Source organism: Oryctolagus cuniculus, chromosome 17 (assembly GCF_964237555.1).
Source record: "Oryctolagus cuniculus chromosome 17, mOryCun1.1, whole genome shotgun sequence".
NCBI lineage: Eukaryota > Metazoa > Chordata > Mammalia > Lagomorpha > Leporidae > Oryctolagus > Oryctolagus cuniculus.
The window spans coordinates 18,352,200-18,371,602 of NC_091448.1; the positions used below are offsets into that span (position 1 = coordinate 18,352,200).

A 19,403-nucleotide genomic window follows, 5' to 3' on the forward strand; every position below is an offset into this window, starting at 1 on the left:
GACCCAAGTCCACACCGGAGAAGCAGCTGGGCCCTGGGCCGGCACCTAGCACCCTGGCAGAGAGCCAGTCCCAGCCCCTCGGTCCAGGTCCACAGCGGCTCCTTCAGGCACCAGGCCTTTCCACCGTGTCCTGAGGCCTCCATGAACCATGGGGCCCGCGGCTGGGCCCTGGAGCCGCATTTAGCCTTCACGTTGCCTCGTACCTTTTGGAACTCACCCCATGCTCCTATCCCGGCCCTGTGGCTGCTGCCTCCAAGGCCCTTTCCAAGGAACCTGAGAGGACGCCCGGCCTGCCTGACACCTCCCGAGCCTCCCGTTCCCAGCCCAGGTTGCTCCGGCTCCTGCAGGCTCTTGCCTTCACTCTTGCCTTAGCTTTGGGCTGGGAGAACACAGCCCTGCGGGAGGTCGCCACTGTGGCTCCCATCTACCCTTAGCCTCAAACTCTTGCCCTCAAAGCAGTTCTCCGGGGGGGGGTGGGGTGGGGTGCTCGTCCTAGCTGACAACCCTGCCTCCGGCTACACTAACCCAGAAAGGAGAAGCCGATAAGGGGCTCAGCCCTGAGTCTGGTGCTCGCCTGGCACAACCCCCAGCCAGGACCTGTCCAGAGCTGGCTCTGGGGGACCCACGGCTCTTCATGGCTCCTCATGCACTAAAACACTCAGCCCTGCCATGCCTCCCACCTTGGGGTTACGGTTTGGCTGCCTGGCCCTCCCAACTGCCCTGAGCACCCCAGGACCCGGGCTCCCCAGTGCATCCCTTCTGCGCCCCTTGAGGCTCTGGTCGTCCTTGTTCAACTCAGGAAATCATCTGAACCAAACAGCACTCTCAGCATCTGCCCCAGCCCCAGGTTTGGTTCCTGCAAGACTTGGAGCTGATCCAAGCCCTAGCCCCGCCCAATCCCAGGCCACCCTCTGGTGGTTCACCATTCTTTTCTGACAAGCTGTTAGGCTGGGGGAAGGGGAGCCTCAAGTCCTTGGCATGTGTCCTGGAAAGTGAGGTCTGGGGTCCCTGACAGTCCTGCCCCCTCCCCGTTTGCAGTCCCTCCTGTGTCTGAGGCAGTGAGTGTGACTGTGTCTCATGATGCTGGCAGCAGCTTTGCTAAGAGCAGGGTCAGAGCTATTCTGAGCTGTGGCATCTCCTGCTGCCTCGGGCTAGTCCAAGCTGAGCTGGCGAAGAAGCCCAGCGGACTCCCTCCCCAGCCAGGTCCCTCCCCGTGCGGCTGTGGGGTCATAGAGGCGTGAGGGGCAGCAGGGGTGAAACAGCCTGTTTTTTTAAATTTTTTTTTTATTTTTATTTTTTGACAGGCAAAGTGGACAGTGAGAAAGAGAGACAGAGAGAAAGGTCTTCCTTTTCCATTGGTTCATCCTGCAATGGCCGCTGCGGCCGGCGCACCGCGCTGATCCAAAGCCAGGAGCCAGGTGCTTCTCCTGGTCTCCCATGCGGGTGCAGGGCCCAAGCACTTGGGCCATCCTCCACTGCCTTCCCGGGCCACAGCAGAGAGCTGGCCTGGAAGAGGGGCAACCGGGACAGAATCCGGTGCCCCGACCAGGACTAGAACCTGGGGTGCTGGCGCCGCAGGCGGAGGATCAGCCTATTGAGCTGCGGCGCCGGCCAAGCCTCTTTATTTTTTCAAATAACCTCATTATGGCCTCTTCAGGGCTCTTCTAAGACACAAAATCCTACTGCCAAAATCCCTGGCCTCGGCTCCCTTCTTGTCTGGGAAGAGAAGGGGACTCAGGTTCTACAGCTAGGGGAACACCTACGTGGGGAGACAGGCTGAGGCCGGCCGATGCCCACGGTGGGGCAAGGGGTCGAGGCTGGGATGGCTGAGGGCTCACCGGGTCCTGCTCCCCACATCTGCCAGCAGCAGACAGGGGGTGGGGGGTGGGCTGAGGACAGGAGGAGCAGATCAGGGCCATGTCCAGGCCCTAGGAGTGGGGAGGTCCCATGAGCAGCTCGGCGGGGAACAGACCAGTGGCCTGGCCTGTGCTTCAGGGGGGAACTCTGAACAGCAGAGCAGCTGTGGCGTCAGCAGCCAAGTGAGACCAGCACCTGGCGTGCGTCCCGCCCTCAGCCGAGCCAGGGAGCCAGGGTGGCGCGGGGGCCCTCAGGAGCCCTGGGTGCGGATGTGGATGAACAGCGTGGCTGGGGACAGGGAGGCTCCGTCCTTGGACAGCAGGTGGATGTGGCGGTACCCTGGGGGGAGGGCGGCCAGGCATCAGCCGCCCCTGGGGGGCGCGGGCCTGGCTCTGGGCAGGCTTGCAGAGGAAACCCCAGGCTCCAAGGGGAGCAAGGCTGGGAGCCCCCTCCCACGCCCGCCCGCCCCCACCAACCTTGCTTCAGGCTACTGAGCGGCAGGGTGAACTGCCCCACAAAGTCGTTGGGGGACGTGGCGTCGTAATCCTCCACCACGAAGCGGACCAGCGCCAGCTCTGGAGCCCGCAGCTGGAACTGCAGGGTCTGCCCCCAGCGGGGGTTGAAGCCTAGGGCAGAGGGCGGCGGTCACCTCCTGCTGCCTTCCATGTCCGCCCCCGCCCGCAGCCCGGTCTCGGTCTCCGTCTTGGTCTCCACCAGCGGGCCCACCCACCGTTGTTGAGCACGTAGCTGGTCTCCCTGCGTGCGCAGTCCGCGGGCACCCCGTGGATCTCCACGCGCACCAGTGGGTCCACAATGGAGTTGGGCTTCTCGGCGTTCAGCTTGGGCAGCTGCTGGGCAGTCAGCACCTGGGGACGAGGGAAGGGCCTGGCCTCAGCGCCGCGGCCGCCTTCACACCAGACCTGTGTCCGGCCTCCCCGCCACCGACACACTGGCACGCGCCAGCTCCAGGCTGGACCCGATGCAGCTGCTGACCTGGACGGTGAGGGTGGTTCTGGGGGGCCCGGGGCACTCAGGGTCAAAGGTGGAGTCGGGCTGCAGCAGGCAGGCAGGTTTCAGGACATAGCCGCACTGCCCGTTGATGACAAAGCGCCCGGTATTGAGGTCCATCTCGTAGCCCGGCGTCTGGAAGTTCAAGGCCACTGTGGACAGAGTGGGGTCAGAGCACGGCCCCCGTGGGGCCCTCTGCTCACTGCTCAGTTGCAGGAAACAGGTGTTGTTGGAGAGAGGACTCAGGGGGTCCCAACCCCCTTCCCAGGGTACCCAGCCCCTGCTGCCAACGCCTGAAACATCCCTGGTATCCCTTAAGGCTGAGGGAGAGGTTAGAGGAGGAGTGGGAAGGGCTCCGAAGCCCCAGACTCAGGACCAGGAGGGCTGGGGTTTCCATAGGTAGCCTGGTGCTCAGGGTGCCCTGAAGCCCACCCTGTCACTGCTGATGTGGTGGGACTGCCAGGGTGTCTGTGTGTCTGTCTCTGTGTGTGCATGTGTCTATCTGTGTGTCTGTGTCTCGTGTGTGTATGTGTGTGGCAGGGGAGGGGAGTGGAAGTTCCTACCCCGTAAAACTGGGAGACCGACCTTGTCAAGAGCAAGCAAGGCTCTGACTATAACGTAAATTTAAAAAACTTTATCAAAAAATAAGAGGAAAAAAGAAGAAAGAAGGAAGAAAAGGGGAAGGAGGGAGGGAGGGAAGGGAATTGTCTCTGGAAACCACACTAAATATCACGTTCAATGAGGATTCTGGTGTAATCGGGCGTTGGCTGTGACCCTGCGGAACTAACCTATTAATAAGTTCGTTTAAATGAAAATAAATCACAATCTGCACCAAAAAGGAAGAAACAAGGCCGACTGGCTTCTCCTCCACCGTGGACAACTCTCTAGGACTTAGAGCACCAAGTGCACTTCCCGCCCTCCGGAAGCCCCTGGCTGCCCCTCGGCCGCTCACCCAGCTGACAGCCCGCATTCCACATCTCCTGGGGGCTGTAGTTGGCAGAGTTCATCCGCAGGCCCAGCGGGTAGACGCGGGTCAGCTGCCGGGTGTTGTGCCTGACGAAGCTGTTCCCTGGGCAGAGTTGGGGCAGGGCTGGGCCAGGCGCCCCAGGTACCCCCCCTTCCCGGGGCCGTGACCTCCCTGCCTCCCCTGTCTAGAGAGGAGCAGTCACGCCCCCCAGCCTCCAACCCTCCCAGCCCTGGCCTGAGACCAGCATCGCCTGTTACTCAGCACTCGCCCCGCCCAGCCCACCACCTGCTGTCCCGGCTCCTACCTGCTTCCCTGATGAGCTTCTTGGCCTTGCGTTCGCTGAGGGAGCTGACCCGGCAGGACTGAGGGGGGCCGGGGCCGGGGCACAGGGTCCGCAGGCGGGTGGCGCAGCAGTACACGGCCAGAGCCGACAGCTCCGGGGAGATCTGCTTGGCCTGGGAGACCAGCCTCAGCGGGCACCCCCTGGCCCTCCAATCTTCCCGTCCCGACCCCAACCGGCACCCAGCTCGGCGGCAGGACTGAGCCTCTCCCTCACCGCTCTCGCGTTCCCCCAAGCCTGCTGGCCTGGCCAGGCTCACTCACCCGACGCCTCTGCTCTGCCACCTCTGCCTCCTCTTCCTCCTCCTCCTCCTCCTCATCCTCTTCCTCCCGGTCTGATAAAACCCGCCCGTCCTCGGCCCGCACGGCTGGCAGCTTCTTCCCCTTCACCAGGACGCGGCCCTTCAGCTGCTGTAGAAGCCAAGGGGGGGGGGGGATGAAGGCCTCGGCCCCCGTGCCATCCTGTCAGTGGGGGCACCCACCACCACGTGAAGGCTGGGGCGGGGGGACACACAGGTGAGTGGCGGTTCTAACAGGAAGAAGTGAAGAACAACCTACAAGACCATCAGTTGGCGCGGGTCCTGCATACGTCACAGTGCTACTGCGCAGCCGCGGCTAAAAGGAACGCGGCAGCTCAGGACTGAAGGCCCCCCCTTCATAAAAGGTCCTGGGGCTGGCGTTGTGTGCAGCAGGTTAAGCCAATGCTTGGCACGCCCACGTCCCATACAGGAGTGCCAGTGTGTGTCTGGGTACTCTGTTCGCAATCCAGTTCCCTGCTAAGGTGCCTGGGAGGATGGCTCAAGCATTAGAGTCCCTGCCACCCACAGGGGAGACCTGGTTGGAACCTCTGGCTCCTGGCTCCGACCTGGTCCAGCCCCATCTGTTGTGAGGTTGTTTTTTTTTGGGGGGGTCTCCCACATAAGTAGCAGGGTCCCAGGGACTTGGACCATTTTCCAGTGTTTTCCCAGGCACATTAGCAGGGAGCTAGATTGGAAGCGGAGCAGCCGGGACTTGAACCGGTACCCATGCAGGTGGCAGCTTCATCTGCTGCGTCACTGGGGCCCCTGAGCTGCGACGCTAAGCAGGTGGTGCCTGGCAAGCTCAGATGGCTAGGAAGGGAGTTCCAGCGCCAACCCGAGCCTCGCTCGCTGAACTGGCTCTGCACGCGGGGACAGAGCAGGCAGGCAGGGCCAGGGCATGGAACCCTTGAAGGCCGGGTGAGAGGGTGGGGTGGGCACCGTGAAGAATGGAGAGCCAGGTGGCAGAGGTCAGGACAGGGGAGCAGGGGAGGTGAGGGCACACACGGCGGGGAGGGGGGGTCCACAGACACATCCTCCCTTTGCCAGGGGTCGTCACCTCTGGGGATGGCAGCTCCTCGGGGTTCTGGGGGTCCAGGGCCTCTGTCACCAGCATGTCCCCCAGGATGGTGCGGAGGTGGCGGGCCATGGCAGCCTGCTGCTCCAGCCCGCAGTGGTTCTCCAGGGACAGGATAACAGGGTATGGCGACAGCTGCGGTGGGGAAGGGCAGCAGCTCAGAGCCACTCCCCCTCCCCCTGCCAGGACCCTCAGGCCTGTCAGCACAGGCAGGCAAAGGTGTGGGCGCACACTGGGGAGGGGCAGAGGTTAGGAGGGACTGGCCCCCACAGGCTGAAGGCCTGCTGCAAGAATGGTGTTCTCTGATAGGGCTGAGCAAGTGTTAATGACATTGACCATGTCAGCTCGGTGGCAAACTCCCACCCCCGAGGTTTGAGGACCGGTAAGCTGGTAAGCCGCAGTGTGTACAGGCTTCCTCCTAGGCCTGACTCTTTGGAAGTCAGGATGAGGAAGTCCTCGCCCACCGTCCAGACCTCCCCCCACCCCGGGGGCTCCTGATCTCCATCCACGCCCAGAAAGCCAGCTGGGAGGCGCCAGCAGCTGCACCACTGCCACTGGGCCCCGCAGCACTCATCCAAGTGCCACTTCTGCAGGCAGGGGGTCCCCCCGGGGGCCCTGAGGGTGGTTGGGGTGTGGGCAGAGGCAGGGGCACCGGGCAGGCTCCGGGGCGCACCGTGAAGGCGTGGTCACGCACGGCTTGCACCACATCCCGGAAGAGGATCTTGGAGGTGAGCGTGTGGCCGTGGTAGACGACGGGTTCCCCGCCGGGCCCCTCCCAGCAGTCCAGCTCCACGCAGCGGCACCCCTGGGCGAAGGCCCTGCCGATGGACAGGCGGGCAGGTGTGGAGGGAGCACCACGGGGCAGGGCAAGGGCAGGCAGGGGCAGGCGAGGCCCCAGGCAGCCCAGAGTGGGAGTCCCACACGCCCCCGCCTCCAAGCTGGGGTCCCCAGCCAGCTCTCACGCCCAGTACCTAACATAGGCCTCTGTGCTGCTGGGTCCCCCGATCTGGGAGTCGGTCAGATAGGTGTTGTGGGAGGAGGAGATGAAGTAGTGGGTGAGGGGCTGGTGCATGTTTTGAAAGACACACATGTGGGCCGTGTCCAAGGCAGCCCCCTCAGGCGACAACAGGTACATCATGAAGCCATCCAGCGTCATCAGCTCGTGCTGCTTGGCTACAGGGAAAGTCAGGGGGAGTGGCCCCAGTGCCCCTCAAGGCCCGCCTGGACCAGACTCCGCCCAGTTCATGCCGTTTGCTCCCCAGTGAGCCCCCTGGAGGACACAGGACCTCCCATTTTACCGATGTGGAAGCTGAGTCTGGAAGGGGCGAGGGGACCTCCCCCCATCCCCACCCCACCCGCCATGGTGGCCACAGCCGGGAACAGCAAAGCCCAAGGGCTCAGGCTCGGCTGCACTGGCCCAAGGCCACCCCGCCAGAGCCCACCTGTCTCGTTGAGCTCATAGGTCTGAATGAGCTGCTGGGCGCGGGCCAGGGTGGCGCCCTCCTCGCCCTGGTCCTGCAGGAACTCCAGCAGCTCCGGGGCGCTCAGCACGCGGTCCTCGCCGGAGTAGCTGTGGAAGAGCTCCTCCAGCTCCGGGCGCGCCAGCAGCCGCCGCAGGAACTCCTCGATCTCTGCGCCCTCCAGCCGCTCGTTGTTGGAGTGGTCGCACTCCTGGGGGGGGGGGGGGCACACTGCGTCACTGTGGGAACGAACCGCCCTCCCGTGGACTCACTCGGCAAAGGTCAATGACAGGACACAAGGAAATGAGGGGTAGAGCGACCGTGCCCCAGCCAAGGGGCGGCGTGGACAGACACGGCGGCTTGGCTCCCACATAGCCCGCTTCTCGCAGAGGTAAGCACGTGGCACCTTCCCAGGGGTGAGCAAAGACAAGAAAGATCTCGTAAGGGCGCTGGATTGCCAAAGAGACACCTGCTTAGCACACCTACAGCGAGGCCATGAGGAACCACGGGGAGGAAGGAAGCAAAGTATTCCTGCAGCGAGTCTGTCCAAGATGACCTCAGAGCGGCCAGACGGCACAGGCTTCTCCAACAGCCAGGGCAGCGACGAGGCCCAAACCAGCCACGCCGTGCGAACCCGACAGAAACGTCGTCGAAAATGTCACCGAGCCCTTTGTTGAAGGGTTCCGCTCCTCTGCACCCAAAATGATTGATGAACAGGTCCTGGAAGTCACTTCTTTGTGTATTTTGTGAGATGTATGTAAGAGTATTTGCCTGGCGTCTTATTTATAGGATGGCATATATCATATATATATATATATTACTATGCTGCACCAGTATCCTAGTTACAGCACAACCTTTTTTTCGGTTCTTGATGATAAAGAATATATAAGCTCTGTATTATGATTTCCAACCTACTTTGATGCACCTGTGTCCATTTCCTTGAGATATTCCCAGAACTGGAAACTTGGGACCTCTTGGGTTAAGGAAGGTCTCTCGGGTTCAGTGCCTGTCCCTCTGCCCGTACAGCCCAGGAATCAAGATGTGGGAGGAGAAATGACCAGGGCAAGACGGAGCGCCTACGCCACAGTGCCCATTCCACCTTACGGTCCTCACACACACATTCAACTAGGCTGCATGGTGAGGTCCACGCGGCCCAAGTTATACAGGTGCCACGGCCTCTCCCGTCTCTCAGGGTCACAGGCTGGCAGCACAGGCATGTGCCGCCTGCTCTGACCGGGTCACAGGTGCAGAGCCTGCCCCGCTGCCTGCGCTCTCATGAGGTCAGGGTCACGCGTGGAGCACACGCTGCACGGGGGAGGGTGCGCATGTGTGTGGACAAGACGCCCCAAGATGCCCTGCACACTCTGCTGCTCACTTCGGGGGTGGGGGAGGTGCCACCCTACCCTTGGCTCCGCCTGAGGGCAAGGAAAGAAGTTCCGGTGCCTCTCCCCAATCCCTCCTGGCTCAGGGACCCCAGGGGAGGGGGGACGAGGAACCAGGCCCAGGCCCAGCCACCGGCACCAAAACGCTGGGGGCAGGGGAGGGGAGATGAGGGGGAACGCAGGTGCTAGGGGAGCAGCGGGGCGTGGCGGGGCGGGCGGGGCAGCCCACCTTGAAGAGGCGGTAGGCGTACATGTCGTTCATGTCCACGTTGACCATCCTGAGCAGGCTCTTGATCTCCTTGAAGCTCATCTTACTGTCCTGGTTGGAGTCTGCGCGGTGCAGATAGCAGTGTATCCAGGTGTGGGTGCTCAGGAAAGGCCCACAGCAGACTGCTCCCCCCCCCCGTGGGGGCAGGGAGGTCTCCCTCACCCGGATCTGCGGGCTCCCGGGGGGCGGGGGCTGTTTCTCTCCCCAGGGCATAGGCGCAGCGTCTCCTCCATGAGACTGGGGAGGGGACCTACAGGAGGGGTCGTGCCTCCCCCACTGGTGGGAGCTCAGGCCAGGGCGCATGTCCCCACCCCCCAGTTCCAAAGGCCAAGGGCACCACCTCGGACTGGGCCCCTTGAGGGCAGGGGCCCGGCTCCCGCCCCCGCCAGGCCAGGATATTGGTCGAGCCGCTCGCGCTGGCTCATGGCGTCGAGGCGCGCACGCAGCTTGGCCAGGCCCCGCACCCAGCGCTGCGCCTCCTCGGCCGTGGGCGCCGCCAGGTCCAGGTTCTTGCGGCGGCCCTTGAAGGCGATGGTGAGGCAGCGCGCGGGCGCGAACGCGGCTCCGAAGCGTCGCAGGCCCTCGGACTGGTGGCCCTCGCGGACGGCCTCGATGTGCTGCACGAAAACTGTGTGGGGGGGTGCCCCGTCAGGGCTGCAGGGCGAAGCCCGGGGCCCCGTGCCCGCGCCCGGCGCGCGCGTCCCCGCCGGCCCGCTCACAGATGTGCTTGGAGGGCGCGCGCGGGATGCGCCTCTGGAACCACACGCTCAGGCCGTCCTCCTGCAGCCGGTACAGCCGCTCCTGGTGCCACGTGCGGGAGCGGATCTTGCGGAGCCGGGAGCCCCGCAGCATGGCTCGCACGTCCTCATCTTCGGTCAGCCCTGGCGGGGCACACGCACCTGCGGTTGGGCCCGGCCCTTCCTGCAGGGTCGCATTCCCTCCCTAGGGCTCCCTGCACCCGGTCCCCAGGTGGTCCCTGCCACCCCCGTCTTCCGGAGCTCCCCCAACCGCAGGCCTCACCCTTCCGTGAGGGTCCCCGCCCCCTGCAGGCCTCTCTTCTGAACAGGCGACCATCGCCCCCTTTGGCTTCAGGTTTAGCAGCCCCAGGCACCCCCACCACACCCCTAACAACTCCCACCCCCTGCGCGCGCACACACACACACACACACACACACACACACACACACACGGGGCTCTGCAGAACAGCCTGGTGTAGGTGCCTGGGGGCTCAGTGCCCTCCAGCAAAGTCTTGAAGCCCCTCCCACCCCTCTTCCTGGCCGCCCGGCTCTGGCACCAGCCCTGCCTGGCTGGTCTACAGGTGTCATCCTACCCATGGGGCCCTGAAGCAAAGGTGGTCCCTTGCCCAGCCCCTGCCACACCCCACGTGACTCTCAGCCCACAGACACTGTCCAGTGTCCACTTTCCTTTAATAAAAGCAAATGTTGGGGTCGGCGCTGTGGCGTAACAGGTAAAGCCACCACCCGCAGTGCCGGCATCCCATATGGCGCCAGTTTGAGTCCTCGCTGCTCCACTTCCGATCCAGCTCCCTGCTATGGCCTGGGAAAGCAGTGGGAAGACGGCCCAAGTGCTTGGGCCCCTGCACCCATGTGGGAGACCCAGAAGAAGCTCCTGGCTCCTGGCTTTGGATCAGTCCAGCTCGGGCCGTTGCAACCATTTGGGGAGTGAACCAGCAGAAGGAAGACTTTCTCTCTCTCTCTCTCTCTCTCTTTCTCTCTCTCCCGCTCTGTAACTCTGCCTTTCAAATAAATAAATAAATCTTTAAAAAAAAAAAAAAAAAAAGCAAATGCTGAGGTCAGGCATTTGGCCCAGCACACATCAGGATGCCTGCTCGTCCAGGCTCCGCTCCAATTTCAGCTCACTGCTCATGTGCGCTGGAGGCGGCGGGATGGCTCAGGTACCTGGGTCCCTGCCACCCACCTGGAAGACCCAGACAGAGTTTCTGGCGCCCACCTTTGGCCTGTGGTCCAGCCCCAGTCATTATGGACATTTAGGGAGTGGACGAGAGGATGGAAACACTCTCTCTACCTTTCGAGTAAAATGAAAATAATTTAAAATTTTGAAAGCAAATGCTGACAAAGCACCTGCTGTACTGAAACAGGCTCCAGGAACTTCCCCAGCTAGAGGGCCGGTGCGCGGCGTAGCAGCTACACCTCCATCTGCAGTGCCAGCATCCCATATGGGCACCAGTTCGAGTCCCGGCTGCTCCACTTCCAATCCTGCTCCCTGCTAACGCGCCTGGGAAGGCAGTGGAAGATGGCCCAAGTGCTTGGGCCCCTGTACCCATGTGGGAGACTGGGAGAAAGCTCCTGGTCCAGCCCTGGCCATTGTGGCCATTTGGGGAGTGAACCAGTAGATGGAAGATATCTCTTTTTGTAATGTTGCCTTTCAAATAAATCTTTTTTTCACTTTTGCATTTTGCTTTTTTTTTTTTTTTTGCATTTTGCAAGTCTGTCTTCATGGAAGATGATCTGTCTCTCGTCTGCCCTCGTGCATGCCACGTGTTGCTGTGGCAGAAGTAGACACGCGGAGCCCGGGGTCCAATCTCCCTCCTATAACTTAAAGTGTCTTTGAAAAGCCCCGTCTTGGGCTGGCGCTGTGGTGTAGCAGGTAAGAGCTGTACCTGCGACACTGGCATCCCATATGGGCACCGGTTTGAGTCCTGGCTGCTCTACTTCTAATCCAGCTCCCCGCTAATGCGCCTGGGAAAGCAGTGGAAGACGGCCCGAGTGCTTGGGCCCCTGCATCTCCATGAGAGACCAAGATGAAGCTCCCAGCTCCTGGCTTCAGCCTGGCCCAGCCCTGTCTGTTGCAGCCGTCTGGGGAGTGAACCAGCAGATGGAAAATCTCTCTGTGTCTCTTCCTTTCTCTCTGGAACTCTTTCAAATAAATCAATAAAAACTAAAAGAAAACAAAAAGCCCTGTTTCACTGACATTAACTCACAAGACTGAGGGAGTGGTATCCCCGGCCCCAGAGGGCCCCCCAGCTGATCACAAGATTCATGGGGTCACCCACGTGCCTTATGGACAAGGCTAGATGTCCAAGGACCCCAGGCTCTGAGCAAACACCACCGCCCACCCGACTGACCGCAGCCCCCTCTGTCCTCACGACACCACTGACCAGACGGGGGGCCAGCTGGGGGCTGCCCACGAGCGCCCACACACGCCTCAGCCCGGCTTCCATCCACAGGTCCCTCCCCCTTCGCCCTGCAGGGAGCCTGGGAATGAAGCAGGGGCGAGGGGCTCCTGGTCCCCCTTTTCGATAAACGCCCCCGATGTCGGTGATCGGCTTGCTGAACAGGGGATCCAGGCTTGGAGTTTCTGCAGCAATATGAGAAAAATAATTCAGCTCTACAGTTTCCTGTTTCCTAAAAATATAGGATGTCAATACCCGCTCCCACGCCGGCGCGTCCCACTACCTAAATAAATCTTAAAAAAAAAAAAAAAATTTGCATAGCTGGGAGGCGGTGGAAGCAGGCATCCAACTCCGCACAGTCCTGCTGCCGTTCTGTCTTCTCCGCTCCCCGCAGCCAGGGCAGGAGCAGAATTTAGCTCTGGGGTCCAGGAATCAAGTCCCACCTCTGTTACATGGCCTAAGCCTCCCGTTCCCCCCACCAAAAAGAGGCCACAGCAAGCCCCCAATTCAGTACAAATTCTAGAGTCGGGCATTTGCACGGCGCAGCCGACCCTCTCGCTCTCGCCCTCTGTGCCTGGTGCCCAGCCCTGGTGCTGCCTGCTCCAAATGTCCCAGCAGGAGTCTAAAGCCAGGGGCAGCAGCAGGGGTGGGAACCAGGCGAAGCCGCGGCCTTGGGAAGGGAAGGGACAGCCAGGAGTGGATGGCAGCCCAGCGTTTCCAGAGAAACAGAACCCGAATCTGTAGGCGAAGGCTCTGGCCCATAAACCAGATCGCGAAACCAAAACCCACTGCGGGGGCCAGACACAGCGTGACAGCGGCCTGGCCTCCTCCCCTTAGCGTTTTGTAGATCTGTGTGAATTTATTTTTATTTGATGTGAAAGGCGAAAAGAAATTTCCAGCTACTGGTCCACTCCCCAGCTGCCTGAAGCATCCCCGGCTGGGCCAGGCCAAAGCCAGGAGCCTGGAACCCATCTGGCTCGTCCTGGGGCTGGAGCCCAAGTACTGAGCCATGGCTGCTGTCTCCCAGGGTGCTCATCAGCAGAGATCCGAAAATGGAGCCGAGCCAGGACTGGAATCTACCAGGCATCCCAAGTGGGTCTTAGCCACTGTGCCAAACCCCCATTCCCCTCCCTTTAATGGACCCCTAATTCCAAGTTTGGCTCTGTAGTCCCAGGGCCCCGGCTTGCCCACCTGCAAACTCTGACCTGAGGGCTCAAGTTCGAATCCCTGGCCTCTCCTCTCTGAGCCTTTGTCCCTTCTCTCCCTCATATCTGAGTCCTTGAAGCAAGGACCCATTCAGATACTACCTCCTCCAGGAAGCCGTCCTTGATTTGTCTTCTAGTGGAAGTTATGTCTCCCTGACTCCAAAGAGCACTTTTCAATTTAATTATTAAAACAAAACAAAACAAAACAAAAAACAAAACAAACAAACAAACAAAAAAACACCTACAATGTCATTCCAGGAGACCTTAATCACTGAGGGCAGCATGAGGTCATACTCCCTTGCATGGTGCTCCTGGCAGAGCCTAGCTAGCAGCTACTGTCTGTGGATGGGGCAGGCGGGGGCTACGAGCCTCCCATCCTCAGCTTGCCCCCCCCCAGGCAGAGGCCTGGGGGCTCTGAAATCCCGGCACAGAAATCACCCAACAGGTGGGGTGGGGCAGGGCAGCCAGGGAAGTGGCTGGGCCACCTCTTCTACACCCCCTCAACCCGGGAGAGGAGACCCTTGTTGCCGTGACAACCAGGCTGGGCCAGCGCTGGGCCCAGGTGGGTGGGGGCGGGGGAGGCTGGAGAGTGAGGAAGGCCGGAAATGGAGCTGAGTCACCAGGGCCTCTCTGTCCAGTCTCGTCCAGGCGGGCCCAGACTAGGGCAGGTGCCCAGCCAGGGGGGCCTCTACTCCTGGGGGAAGAGGTGACATCCAGGCTGTCCAGCCACCTGACACTGCCCCTGGATCACCTGACGCTGGCCCCAGCCAGACCCCAGTGGAAGGAGGGCACAGAACCAGCCTGGGAACTTCGAGGCTGTGCTTCTGAACCCTGGGCAGCGAGGGGCCCAGGGGCTCAGACAGGAAGGGCAGGACCGACAGAGGGAAGGCAATGGGGCAACAGGAGGGCCAGGCCCTCCGCCCCGCTGCCCAGGAAGCATTCATAGTTCCTGCCAGGCCCAGTCCCGCAGACTCTGAACAGGTGCACAGCCGCCCACCTCCTGCTGTGGCCTGGATTGAGTGGGTGGGGGAACAGCAGGAAAAATGAGGGTGGACAGCCGCAGCAGGTGGGAACAGCCCCTGTGTGCGCCACAGTTGGATGGTAACAAACCCTGCCCAGACGCGCAATGGAGCCGCGCTCAGCCACAAAAAGAGGCGCAACCTACGCGGGCCTGGCGGGCCTCAGCGAGCAGCCCCTACATGACGGGAACCAGACACGGGTGGACAACGTGCGGCAGATTCTGCTTCCGTGAGGCGCCCAGGGGGTAGGTTACAGGCAACAGGGGGCCACGGGCCACGGGGAGTGGCAGCTCTGCTCAGTGGTTCTGTCTGGGGTGATGAGGATGTGTTTTGGAATTAGATAATGGTGATGACCTATTGCACAACAATATGAATGCAATTCATGCCAGTGAGTTCGCCACTTAAGAATGATTAGAATGGGGGAAGGCATTTCGTCTAGTGGTTAAGACACTGCTTAAGATGCGGGCGTCCCACATCAGAGTACCCGGGTTCAATACCCAGCTCCGACTCCCGACCCCAGCTTCCTGATAACACAGATCTTGGAAGGCAGCAGGTGATGGCTCAAGGGACCGAACCACCCTGCCACCCACCTGGGACACCTGGATCCAGGTCCTGGTTCCGACCCAGCCCTGTCCCTGCCACTGCAGGCATTTAGGCCAGGGAGCAGTGCATGGGAACTCTCTCTCTCTCTCTCTCTCTCTCTCTCTCTCTCTCTCTCTCTCTCCCCCCCAAATGGGTAACTTTAAAAAAAAAAGTTATTTTAGTCATATGTACTTTGCCACAGTTTTTGAAGCTGAATAATATAATATGCCAGAGGACTGCACACTCCGTGGACAGAGTCTTTAGCACGTGACCGAACATATCACAGCCACCCCCGGAGAGGCACCCAGCAGCCGAGCGCCTTGTCCTGGGACAGAGGCGCACGTGGAGGTGGGGGTCAAACCCCACAGCGCTGTGTGTGGCTGCCGTGAGCGACCCCCAGGCAGGGCTGCCCTCAGCGGGGGCTCCACATGTGATAACAAAGAAGGAAACCCGTGCCCCCGGAGGGAAGAGGCAGCCAGGCGCTCCCACAGACCTGTCCTTTTCAGGCCTGGGGGTCTTTACCTGGCCACAGGTGCCTCCCACCACTCAGCTGGGCCCAGACACCCTGCCAAGCCCACTGCTTATCCGGGCCCCCAGAGAGGGGCCAGGGTGGTGAGGACTGGGCAGGGTCGAAGTTTCTCAGCTTCTACCTTCGGCCTGAGCAGTGTGAGCTGTGTGTGGTCTGTGGCCTGTGCAGCTTTGTCTGTGTGGCCAAGGCTAGGGGCTGGTGGGGAGCCTCCAAACCCAGCCTTTTCACAGCTGGGCCACTGGAGCGCAGAAAGCCAAACCCCATGCCCAGTGACCAGCGCACGGCAGAGGGTGGGGGGAGGGTGCATGCAGGGGTGGGGTAGGGGGAGCACTGCGGGGCTCCCCAGGCATGCACACGGGGTGTGTGTGGTGGCTGGAGGCAGAAAGGTGGGTTAGCTTAGGAGGAAAGCAGGCAGCGAGAGCCGGCAGCCAGCGCACACGGGGCTCGGGCAGGAATGTGAGACACGGCAGCCTGGAGCCAAGGCAGAGGGGGAGGAGGGAGAGTGGCGTTTCCTAGTGGCTCGGGGAGAGGACACACCACGGCCTAGAGTCCCCTGGCGCTCCGGCCCTCAGTCCTCAGGCTCAGGCAGCCTGGAATTCCGGGGGTCCTGGCCGCCATCACCACACCCAGGCTGGAGGGGCGGGGCTCAGGGCCAGGGCCGGCAATGCTCCTTGGAAAATCACCCGTTAGGAAAAACAGGCGGTGGCAGGAGGGCCGCGGGTGCGACATGGGGAGGGGGAGATGGCTGTCTCCTCGCAAAACAGGCGTGAAGCCTGGCTGGGGGTAGGGGGTAGGAGGCAGGGCGGGGACAGGCCAGCCCCCAGCCCTCCTTACCTACCTGCCGGGGCTGAGGGCTGCTCCAGAGACCCCCACACACACACACACATTCCCCGCCTGCCAACCCTGCCCCAGCAGCCCACTCACCCCGGAGCGGACACCCACGAAGGGCCATCAGATCAGCTCTCCAGCCCCAGGCACTTGGTGTGTGTGCAGGGGCGGGGCAGGGAGAGGTCCGGATTCTGCCTACTCAGTCCCCTGCCCACTGGAAAGATTAGGGCTGGGGGCGGGGCCTCGGGGCGGGGGCACACCCGGGGCACTGGGGAGACAGAGTGGCTGGGTAAGATTCAGGACGTCAGCAAATGTGAATTTCAGATAAACAGCAAATAGCTTTTTAGTCGCGAGTGGCTCAGATGGCCTGATGGTGACAGGCCACTGTATGAGCGTAGACCTGGAGGCCGTCCCCAGGAGAGGGCTGGCAGCCCCTGCCCCCGTACCGATCGCTGTGAGCAGGGACTCCGGCCCACACTGCTGGGTTCAAATCTCTCAGCCACTCGTGACTCTGCACTCTGGGCCCGGCACCAAACCTCTTGGGAGCCCCCCTCACCATACCACCCATCTCCGGTTAAATGAGATAATATGGTGACAGCCCTGGCACCGTCTGGCAAAGGTGCTGATTAGTATTCGCTAATTCTGGCCGTGAAGAACCATCGCTGAAAACAAGGGGCGCTGCCCCTTTCCGGGAGGCCCCCAGGCGTGACTGCACCTGACTCCCACCTGCCATGGCTGTGGGAGATTCCACAGGCTCGGGGCAGCTGCATGCTCACGGGGCCTCTGCCAGGCCAGCAGCCCAGCCCGGGCCAGAGCCACAGGTGACTCGGGACTGGCACTCTCCCTGGGGGCAGTCCTGCTCCCCTTCCTGGCTGCCCGGAGCCAAGGCCCTTCCCTTTCTCTGGGGCCCCTCGTAGCCGCTCCCTGCCCTAGATCCTAATCTTGATCTCAAATAAAATTGCTTCTGTTAGCCTAAGGGGTGCGGCACTGATGGCACTGATGGGCGCTGAGGGTCAGCCCGGGAGGGGCAGGAGGGGCGGGCCCCAGGGGTGTGGAGGCGGCTCTCCCATAGGCCCAGGCCCTCCCCACCCCCATGGCCTGAGGGGCCGGGCCCCAGGTCGCTGGGTTCCGTCTCCACCCTGTGCCTAGGCTCCTTGTGGCTCAGGTTGGGGCAATCCCCAGAGGCTGGGCTTTCCTCCCATGGCAGTCACGGGACCGGGCAGTATGAGGAAGGCGGTGACACCCACTCAGGCGTGCCCGGAGCGCCCGTGCCGGCGTCTGACTGGTCCACAGGTGACTCTGCCCACTGCACCGTGCGCCACCCGTCTCCATCGCCGCGGCCCCTGGCCTTATGCCCTGCTGGGGCTCAGGGAACTGGTGTGGAGTGAACTGGCAGATGGGTGTGCAAGGAGCCTCACCATACCTCCCCTTACCAAACCACATCACTTCCCGGCACTGGGAGCACCCCTCCCCCCACTCCGAGGCACCTCTCTGATCCGGCCACACAGCCAGCCCCGGTGTACCTGCTGGGAGGCCCCAGAGCCCATCTCCGCTGCACCTGCAGCCCAGAGCGCATTTCTCCACGGGAGTCCCCAGCCCGCGGGTCTCCTGTTTCACCCCTGCGGTCATCTACCCCAGCCTCCACCCTACACTACACACACAGGCTGCCTCCTGCCTGCCCGCCAGCCCAAGACTTCTGGGGCTCCTGCTGTTCTCCAATAAAGTCCCTACGGCCACAAGGAGGGGCCTGGAGGGTCTGGCCGCCTCCTGCGTTCCCCCACCCTGGCTTGGTCCACTGGAGTCTCCCTCTGGCTCTGGGGTACAGCAGGGCTGTCTCTGAGCCCCGCCCCCTGACTCCTGACCCCTCCTGACCCCAACCAGTCCCAGTGGTGCTAGGGCTGTGCCTGTCTTGTGAGTTGTCGACGCCCCAGGGCACAGCATACCACAGGCAGTCCTGAGTGTTTGTTGAACGCATTCATGATTGAATGAGGAGCTGGGCAGAGATCTCCTGTGTGTGTGTGTGTGTGTGTGTGTAGAACGGCACAGAGCTCAGCACACAGTCAGCACCCAAAACATGCAGGCTGAGGGAGCGGCGAGAGGAGGCTGGCAGCTGGCCCCCTGGATTCCACCCCAAGACCTGCAGAAGTTTCGGGGTCAGCCCTGCCCCCTGCTCCCTCGCCACCCCCCCCCCCCGTGCACCCTCACAGCGGCAGTTCCAATGCGCCCTCGCTGGTTGCACAGCTACACTTGGCATTGCGCAAAATGCTCTCCCCCACATCCTGCCGGTCCAGCCCATCACCTGCCCAGTGAGCCACTTTGCCCAGACTCTCAGGCCGCCTGTGGCTGTGACAGGGCACAGCCTGGGGGCTAATCAGAGCTCATCCTTTACTTGCCGTGGGCTCGGAGACAAATCCCTTGCAGTGTCTGAGTCAACATGGGAATTACGCCATTACCTCTCTGGAAGGTGAAGAGGATCCCAGGTGTCGCCCGGCCTGGGCTGTGCTCCGGAAGCTCAGGGACTCCCCCCAACCGTCTCTAGGGGACTTCTCCCACCGCTGAGTGCTCACCAGTCAGACCGGTCCTGCCCAGCGGCACTGCTGCTGCCCCCAAGGCTGGAGGGCAGGCTTGGGAGGTGCCCCCTGATCGCCCCCGCCCCACCCCGCGCTCCCTGGAAGGTGTTTGGGAGGCGAGAGGGACACCCCAAGCCTTTCGCTCCCGCCCCACTGTCTCTGACCTCAGGGACCCCATCCCGCCCCTTGCCCAAATTTGCGCTCCAGCACGACCCGCGGGCGCCTCCTGGTGGGAAACGACGGACATCCTGAGCGCCTGGCCCTGCCCAGGGTGCCCCGGTGACCCCAGGTGCGACCCCAGGCGGGACCGTGCTGGCACCTCGCGCCTCGCCATAGCCTTTTCGACCCCACGCAACCTGGGAAGCCCGCGAGCGGCTGGCCAGGACGCCTCTGCCCTCCCCGGCTGCGCCCCCGGCGACAGTCCGCGCCCACCCCGGACGCCCCGGCCCGTCACTGACCCATCTTCTTCAGCGCGCGCAGCCCGGGCCTCCTGGCGCCGCTCTCCGGGGACGCGGGCGGGAGCTCGAGGGGCGCTGCGTCCCGAGCGGGCACCGGGGACTCCTCGGGCGGGCGGCGGCAGCTCCTCCAGGGACCGCACAGCATGGCTCGGTGGGGCCGGGGCCGGGCCCAGGGTCTGCGCGCCGGGGCAGGGCAGCGGGAACACCGTCCAGGCCCGGCCCCGGCTCTGCGTGCGATCCGGAGCGCAGAAACTTAGCGGCGCCGGGAAGGAGCCGGGAGGAGGAGACGGCGAAGGACGGCCGGAGGGAGGAGCTGGGCGGGGGGCGGGCCGCAGGGGGCGGGGCGAGGGCCGCACCGGGCGGCGGGGACCCCTGGTCGGGCGCGGGTGCGCCCCTGCGTCCG

The 19,403-nt window shown here is 62.5% G+C and overlaps 1 protein-coding gene across 2 annotated transcripts; it reads right to left on the bottom strand.

The window, feature by feature from the left end:
• Positions 1–1,266: 1,266 nt before the first annotated feature.
• On the bottom strand, positions 1,267–19,285 carry PLCD3 (phospholipase C delta 3). 2 transcript variants are annotated; one of them, XM_002719190.5, is made up of 15 exons: positions 19,001–19,285; positions 9,375–9,536; positions 9,055–9,283; positions 8,617–8,746; positions 6,988–7,216; positions 6,517–6,718; positions 6,219–6,363; positions 5,528–5,680; positions 4,436–4,582; positions 4,137–4,287; positions 3,818–3,934; positions 2,851–3,017; positions 2,588–2,723; positions 2,334–2,483; positions 1,267–2,196 (listed from the first exon to the last, which is right to left on the bottom strand). In XM_002719190.5, exons 1-15 carry the CDS (start codon positions 19,143–19,145, stop codon positions 2,108–2,110), a joined length of 2,352 nt encoding a protein of 783 aa, XP_002719236.1. In that variant the 5' UTR covers positions 19,146–19,285; the 3' UTR covers positions 1,267–2,107. The 2 variants fall into 2 exon arrangements, with proteins under 2 accessions (XP_002719236.1, XP_017204732.1); XM_017349243.3 differs by lacking the exon at positions 19,001–19,285 and adding an exon at positions 16,069–16,160.
• Between the last annotated feature and the right edge of the window lie 118 nt (positions 19,286–19,403).

Bases quoted from the DNA above. Each gene is read 5' to 3' on its own strand.
- PLCD3 (XM_002719190.5), bottom strand. From the start codon at position 19,145: ATGCTGTGCGGTCCCTGGAGGAGCTGCCGCCGCCCGCCCGAGGAGTCC. The intron at 3,935-4,136 runs GTAGGAGCCGGG...AACTCTGCCCAG, and splicing joins GAAGCTCATCAGGGAAGCAG to GGAACAGCTTCGTCAGGCAC. The intron at 3,018-3,817 runs GTGAGCGGCCGA...CTCTGTCCACAG, and splicing joins GAATGCGGGCTGTCAGCTGG to TGGCCTTGAACTTCCAGACG.